The 7,658-nt window shown below is 63.0% G+C and overlaps 1 protein-coding gene across 1 annotated transcript; it reads right to left on the reverse strand.

Moving 5' to 3' along the window:
• Positions 1 to 3,395: 3,395 nt before the first annotated feature.
• Positions 3,396 to 6,458, reverse strand: ANKRD33 (ankyrin repeat domain 33). Its single transcript, XM_074980416.1, has 4 exons — positions 6,162 to 6,458; positions 5,653 to 5,782; positions 5,058 to 5,198; positions 3,396 to 4,177 (listed from the first exon to the last, which is right to left on the reverse strand). The coding sequence occupies exons 1-4, from the start codon at positions 6,456 to 6,458 to the stop codon at positions 3,396 to 3,398; spliced, it is 1,350 nt and encodes a 449-aa protein (XP_074836517.1).
• Positions 6,459 to 7,658: the final 1,200 nt, after the last annotated feature.

A 7,658-nucleotide genomic window follows, 5' to 3' on the forward strand; every position in this document is an offset into this window, starting at 1 on the left:
GGTACAATCATAACTGCTGATCTTTTGGCAGTCGGTTTCTGTTTAATTTAAACAATCATGTTCCATGAAATCCCTGCCAGGTGAGGACCTAAATCACAGGGCAGAGGGGCAACAATCACTGTCCTTGCTGAAAGTTGCCGACTTCACATGCCCGCCACTCATGGGCACCAGGGAGGCTCAGCACATGGCTGTGACGCCCAGCGTTCAGGGCTGGTGGAAAGGCCACGTATGTTATGCTGCCAGATCCACCACTCGGTGGTGCCCCCAGCAGCCACGTCCCCACGTTTTGTGTGTTGTGGGAAGTAAATTGTCTCTGATGCTGAAGTTATAGACCCAGCGAATGTGCCTGGACTCCCGTCCACCCATCCAGCCCAGTACAGTTGCCTTCTCTGGCCCAGCATCACATTCCACATGGGGACAAGTCTTTGGGGTTCCCCCTGTTGTTGCACCCAGTTATTTCCAGCCCTGGGGCAGCAGAGCATTGCACACGAGCCGGTGCAGGGCTACTTTCAGTGCTGGAAAGTGGCCACCAGCTGGGCCTGACCAGGGACTAGAGTCCAGGCTGTTCATAAAGTGCGAGTTCTGGGCATCAGCCCTAGTACTTCAGGGTGGGGACAGAGAATGGGGGGGTGGAGGCCCCAAGGGATTCTGGGTAACTGGGGCAGGACAGGGCCTGGGGGGTAACAGGCGGTAGCAGGCAGGGCCCAAGTGGATAGTAACAGGCAGTAGCAGGCAGGGCCCAGGTGGGGGGTAACAGGCAGTAGCCGGCAGGACCAGGTGGGGGGTAACAGGCAGTAGCCGGCAGGACCAGGTGGGGGGTAACAGGCGGTAGCAGGCAGGGCCCAGGTGGGTAACTGGCGGTAGCCGGCAGGACCAGGTGGGGGGATAACAGGCAGTAGCAGGCAGGGCCCAGGTGGGTAACAGGCGGTAGCAGGCAGGGCCCAGGTGGGTAACAGGTGGTAGCCGGCAGGCCCAGGTGGGGGGTAACAGGCGGTAGCCGGCAGGACCAGGTGGGGGGTAACAGGCGGTAGCAGGCAGGGCCCAGGTGGGTAACAGGCGGTAGCCGGCAGGACCAGGTGGGGGGGTAAAAGGTGGTAGCCGGCAGGACCAGGTGGGGGGTAACAGGCGGTAGCCGGCAGGACCAGGTGGGGGGTAACAGGCGGTAGCAGGCAGGACCAGGTGGGGGGTAACAGGCGGTAGCCGGCAGGACCAGGTGGGGGGTAACAGGCAGTAGCAGGTAGGGCCCAGGTGGGTAACAGGCGGTAGCAGGCAGGACCAGGTGGGGGGATAACAGGCAGTAGCAGGCAGGACCAGGTGGGGGGTAACAGGCAGTAGCCGGCAGGGCCCAGGTGGGTAACAGGCGGTAGCCGGCAGGCCCAGGTGGGTAACAGGCGGTAGCTGGCAGGCCCAGGTGGGGGGTAACAGGCGGTAGCCGGCAGGACCAGGTGGGGGGTAACAGGCGGTAGCAGGCAGGCCCAGGTGGGTAACTGGCGGTAGCAGGCAGGACCAGGTGGGGGGTAACAGGCGGTAGCCGGCAGGACCAGGTGGGTAACAGGCGGTAGCTGGCAGGCCCAGGTGGGGGGTAACAGGCGGTAGCCGGCAGGACCAGGTGGGGGGTAACAGGCGGTAGCAGGCAGGCCCAGGTGGGTAACAGGCGGTAGCAGGCAGGACCAGGTGGGGGGTAACAGGCGGTAGCCGGCAGGACCAGGTGGGGGGTAACAGGCGGTAGCAGGCAGGCCCAGGTGGGTAGCAGGCGGTAGCAGGCAGGCCCAGGTGGGTAACAGGCGGTAGCCGGCAGGACCAGGTGGGGGGGTAACAGGCAGTAGCCGGCAGGACCAGGTGGCGGGTAACAGGCGGTAGCGGGCAGGACCAGGTGGGGGGTAACAGGCAGTAGCCAGCAGGACCAGGTGGGTAACAGGCGGTAGCCGGCAGGACCAGGTGGCGGGTAACAGGCGGTAGCAGGCAGGCCCAGGTGGGTAACAGGCGGTAGCTGGCAGGCCCAGGTGGGGGGTAACAGGCGGTAGCCGGCAGGACCAGGTGGGGGGTAACAGGCGGTAGCCAGCAGGGCCCGGGGACATGTAACAAGGTGTGTGGCCCTGCGTCCCCCTGAGGCAGAGGAAGTCTCCTGGAGACTTTGGTGGGGACAGCCAGTATACCTGTGCCCCGCCCCCAGAGATGACAGGTGAGGCAGGAAGAGCCAGGGGTGGGGTCCAGGGCTCATTAAAAGGGCAGCCTTGGAGCTGAGCAGAGGTCCCTGGCTGGGCTCCTGGGAGCAGGTACCAAGGAGCCCCTGCCAGAGCACCAGACTGGCCATGGTTGGTCAGCCAGGCCCTCTGCTCTGACTAGACCACAGAGGAGTGTCTGTGCGTGCCACTGAGCTGCAACCCGGAGGGCCCGGACCTACCCGAGCCCCCTGACCTGCCGCTGGCCTGTACCCTGCGTTCCCTGATCTACCCAGGCCCACTCACGTGCTGTGGGATTGCTGACTAGGGGACCCAGCCCTGCCTGCGTCTGCGAACCTGCCGACAGCCGGGTACCCCGACAGCATCTCTGGCTCTGCCCCTTACCCCAAAGACCTGGACCTGCCTGACCTCCTGCATGGCTCTGAGTGGTCCCTGTGCTGTTGGAACTGGAGGGAGGAGTTAGCCCAGGGGATGCCCTGTGAGAGCCCACGTCAGTGTGTTGCAGCCTGGATCTCCACTGACCGGCAGCTGGCGGGCTTGGAGTGGAGTGGCAGGACCTGTGCCCTGCCCCTCTCCCTGGAGAGGTAGCCCCTCGCCTCTCCACACCCACATCACCTTGGTGGTGTGCCGGCTGCTCTACCTGCTCCAGGGCAAACTGCTTACCTACTGGGTGGGTGCTCAGCCCTGCAAAAGGGGCTGAACCTGACAACTGACTGCTGGCCCGGGGCTTCCGTACGACTGGGCGCTCAGCCCTGCGCCAAGGCACTGAGCCTATGGCGACTGCTGCCCCGCCTGGCCCAGGGCTGGCCCCGAAGAGGGTACTTGCAGGACCAGCCCGGTTAAAGGGGAACAGAGACCTGCAGGAACTGTTGCCCGCTCAGAACTGGGCGGCTCCTTGACCCTTGGGAGGTGCTGTGGCCTTCACTGCCCCGGAGGAGGCAAACCCCCCAGTGGACACCTCACCGGGGGAGTGGGCTGGGGCGGGGAGGGTGGCGTAGCAGCCTGGCGTTCTTGGCAGGGTTTAGCTGATCTCTCACAGGCAGTTTGAAACCAGCTCCCACATGCTAATCCGCCCGTCAGCGAAAGGCCCTTTCCACGCAGGGCAGCCCCTGAACACAGACGGACCGCGCCTGACCGCGTGCTGTCCCAGGGCCCTGCCTCCCAGCCCGACCACCAGGCCTGGCCAGCTGCCGCGCCAAGACCGCCCCGGCCCTACAACGTCTTCCCTTTGCTCTTCCTCAGCATCGCCTCCTTCTGCTTCGCCTCGGCCTCTGCCTCTTCCGCTCTCTTCTTCTCCTCCTTCAGCTCCTTGTACCGCCACTGGGGCAGCTCCAGGGTGTTCTTGCTCTTGCGCGCCCGCCATGGCCTCTGCCTCCCGCAGGCCGGGGACGAGGTGGCCTTGACCAGTTTGATTTTGGGGATGTGGGCCCCAGGGAAGACGCTGTTCCTGCGTAGCAGCCGGAGGGGGAAGAAGCTCGACAGGCCACTGGCGCTCTGGTAGGGGACCAGGGGGCGGCTCTGCGGCGTGGCCAGGCTGTTGCAGGCAGAGGAGCCAGGCTCCGGCTTGGCCTCAGGCTCTGCCTCATAGTCGTTGAGGATCTCTGGCACGGACAGCCTGTGCTTGCCCACCGCCGGGGGGCTCCCGGGGCAGATGGTTTGACAGGTGGTGGCCACAAAGGGGCTGGCCAGGCATGTAGTCATCCGGACCATGTGGTCCATCACCCCACCTGCCTCAGGGTCGTGGGGGAAACTGATGCTGAAGGTGGAGTAGATCTTCTCCAGCAGCCGCTCCCGTCGGGATTTAACAGCCAGAGCCTTGGCTACCAGCTCAGGCAGCGCCGGCCACTCGGGCCGGTACTGCGCACTGAACTGGTCAGCTCGTGGCCGCTGCAGGAGGCTGTGAATCTGCATGATGGTCTCAAAGCGTCCTGTCAGCCCTGCCCACTCCCGGGCTGTCTTCTGCCGCACAGGGTCCACCGCCGTCAGGTCAGCTCCTGAGAGCACAGGGCAAAGAAAGGGTCATTAGGCCAATGAAGCTGCTGGGTGCACGACTGGGAAAGCCGCCTCCTCGCAGGCCCTAGGGGTGGGAAGCGAGACCCCCTCGCTTTGTTGCAGGGAGGCCGTGTGAGTGAGCACATTGTGCACAAACCAGTGACTCAGGGGACCTGGGCTGTGCTCCTGGCTTGGCCCCTGACCGCTGGCGAGTTGTGGCGCCGCTGTGCCCTGGGGTCCCCACCCCTCGAATGAGCAGCGGAGCAGTGCGAGATGGCAGGTGCGAACACAGAGCCAGGCGCTGCCCAAGACCAGGGCTCTGACTGGCCAGGTCACAGGCCTGGCTGCACTGCCCTCACAGGTGCAATTGTAGCAAATGTGGCTGTAAACGAGCCAGAGCAGATCCCAGTCGTCCTGGAGCTGCACAACCGTGGCCCCAGCAATCTATGTTAAAACTTGCTCAGGGGGATACCTCTCAACAAGCCCTGTAGACATGGGCTCTGAGCCCCGTCCCATGCAGCAGGTTTCAGAGCCGGGCCTCCAGACGGGTCACGACTGTCTCTGCTGCTGCAGGGGGTTTTGCAGCAGGGCAGTAACCCGACTAGCTAGCAGAGTCTGTCCTGGCGCCATCCAGGGAACGACCAGCCCTTATGTGGCTGGAGTGAGCCACGTGAAAATGCCATCTAGCCACAAAGACGTAGGAAAAAAGTGCACGTGCTCTGGTGGAAATCCTGGTGCGGCAGCTGCCAGGTTTAAAAAGACGGGGCTGAGCTAACGTTACCCTCACAATGAGCTTCTCTTTACGGGGACTCTCAAATGGGCCACAAACCTTTTTTCCCCTAAGTGAGGCCCTGGCACCTCCCTCCTGCCCCTGGGACACACCTGCCATGAGCAGCGCCGTGACGCACTCCTTCCGCCCCTGCACCGCTGCCTTCATCAGCGCTGTCAGGCCCCGCACGTCCCTCTTTTCAAGCTCCAGTGCGGGGTAATAGTTCAGGAGATAGTTCACGATCGTGATGTGTCCTGGGCAGTCAAAGAGAGAGAGAAGCTGCATTAGTGTTTCAAAACATAAGCAGAAATGACTATTTAAGGCCCGCTCCTTGAAGGCCACATGCGTTAAGGGGATGGCTGGGGTGGGGGTTTATGGGGGCACCAGTGCAGGGGTTAGAGGGAGGGGACCGGAGTGATTGGGGGTGGCTTTTGCTCTCTAAAAGCTTAGGGAATAAAATGCAAAACACGTTGTTAATTCAGGTAAACCAGGAAAGAATCCAAGGGAGGCCTGCCTGCAGCAGGTGTGAACTGAGACGTGACTGTTAGTGCTCCCACTGCTGGGGCAGCCAAGAACAGGCTTGTGTAATAACCTGTGGAACTCTCTGCTGCAGGATAACTGGACAGTGGCTCTGTGGCTGCCCTGAGGTTCAGTGAGCGTTCTGGGAAGCTCCTGGGTGGAACCGCTCTGGCACACAGCTGCTCCTACCTGCTTGGGCAGCAATCATGAGCGCAGTGTTCCCGTCGTTATCCTGGTGATTGACATCTAAGTAGGGGCATTTGCTCAGCAGGGTCACAATGTCCACGAAGCCCTTGAAGCAGGCCACCATGAGCCCATTCTGGGAAGGAGCAGTCAGAGTTGTCAGAAAATGCTCGTGGCTTCCCCACCACACCCTGCCCTGTGCCCCTGTGGCCCCTGCCTGCTTGCAGGGCCTATCCTACCCTCACCCGTGCTGCCGAAGAGTTCCAAGGGGCCATCCAGTCAGCCGCTCCTGCCCCGAGGCAGTGCCAGACTGGTGTGTCTTGTGCCCATATGCCATCTTCAGCCAGGGCTGCTCTCCCACCTTCCTGCCCCTCCCACCAGACACCTGCTCAGGACATGGGCTTGGCTCCGTCTTTAGTTGGGAAACCGTGTGACGTTTGGGCTGGGGGCCAGAGAGCTGGGAAGCACAGAGTCTATCCAGCAGCCCCACTAGGAACCCTCGTGGGACAGCTTACCCTTCCGTTGATATCCAGCTCCGTGACCTCCTCTGGGCTCACCCCGCAGGCCAGCCTGTCCTGCAGCAGCGGGGCCTTGTTCCTGGCGCAGTGCTGGTAGAAGCTGAGCTCCTGCCCGCTCTCTGCACCCGAGGCGGGCTCATAGCAGGGGTAGACGGAGTCATCGGAGAAGATGCTGCTGGTGTCGGAGAGCTCTGCCTCCTCCCCCTCCTCCTCCTCCTCATAGTGCAGCTCTGGGTCCTCGGCATCTGCACTGGTCTTCCAGGTCTGCAGAACGCTGTCCTCCACGGATGTCATCTGTCATTCAGCCCATTCAGAGGCAGCAGGGCCTGGCGTGGCGCCACGTGCCCACCCTGTCCAGGAGCCTTCTTCCTGCCGGCTGCCAGCCCCACAGGGCACCCGGCCCACAGGCACTGCCTGTGCAATGCAAGCCCAGGTCAGTGGGGCGGCCCAGGGACCAGTCACTGTGCACTGAGGCTGGGGGAGCCCTTGCTGCTCCAGGCCGCTCCCAGGGGCAGTGGGGACTGCTGGGCACAGAAAGCTGATTTGGGCACATGATTCCTTGAGCCCCCTCACCCGGGGGCTGGGGCAGCTTGGAGGCTTTGGGGGTGCAAAGCAGCGCCCCAGCCTCTGGGCCATGTGAACCAGGCAGTGAGTTGCATGTGCGCTACAGGGGATGGGGCAATACGGCCAGCGCCAGAGGGGAACTCATGTGCCTCTCCCAAGCTGCCCCTCTCCTCAGCCTTGTAACACTGATCCCTCCACTGCCTGGGCTGGCCAGGGAGTGCAGCTTGCTCAGGTCCCCACAGGGCGCAGGCCTGACCAGCCGGTGCTGCTCTCTGCACCCCAAAGTCCTGCATGGCAGTGGGACAGGCCCCTTGCTGGCCCACATCTTGCATGCTGCTGCCCACTGCCTCCAGGACTCCCTGCCACAAGGCCCTGAGTGGGCGCTGGAATTAGCAGGGAGATAGAAGAAGCCTCCTGCCTACCTGACAGTTCAGGGCCTGCAGCCCCTGCCAGTGGTCCCTGCTGGCTGGGAGTGCGCAGCTCTGGTCCCGCGCAGCCTGGGCACTCCCTGGGAAGGCTGAGCTGGTGTGGGCTCTTTTCTCCCACCCGGGGCTGGCCCTGGCCCTGGCGCTGGCCCTGGGGGTGTGCGTGCTGCTCCAGCGGGCGAACGGGCTCCTGGTGACACTGGGGGAAGTTCTCGCTTCCCTCCCACCCCTGGGAGAGTGGGGGCTGCCCCAGGACTGCCAAGCTGCGACAGGTGACATGTTGCTGGAGGCTTAGCCAGCCAAGGCATCTTAATTTAACTGTGGCTTAAACCGGCTCTGACAGCCTTAGCAGGATCAGTGGGTGTGTGCGGGATTTGATGCCCTTAGAAGGAGAAGGAGGTGCAGGGTATTTTTACACTCACCTTGCACCCACAGCAGGATGCAGCCAGCCCGCTCAGCCCTTTGTGGGGCTGAAGGAGTGCGTGCCTTGGGCATGCAACTTGGA

Source organism: Carettochelys insculpta, chromosome 29 (assembly GCF_033958435.1).
Source record: "Carettochelys insculpta isolate YL-2023 chromosome 29, ASM3395843v1, whole genome shotgun sequence".
NCBI lineage: Eukaryota > Metazoa > Chordata > Testudines > Carettochelyidae > Carettochelys > Carettochelys insculpta.

Excerpts from the sequence above, each read along its gene's own strand:
- ANKRD33 (XM_074980416.1), bottom strand. The coding sequence starts at position 6,458 with ATGACATCCGTGGAGGACAGCGTTCTGCAGACCTGGAAGACCAGTGCA. Across the intron at positions 5,783-6,161 it reads AGCTGGATATCAACGGAAGG|AATGGGCTCATGGTGGCCTG; the intron begins GTAAGCTGTCCC and ends GCTCCTTCCCAG. Across the intron at positions 4,178-5,057 it reads CACGGCGCTGCTCATGGCAG|GAGCTGACCTGACGGCGGTG; the intron begins GTGTGTCCCAGG and ends CTGTGCTCTCAG.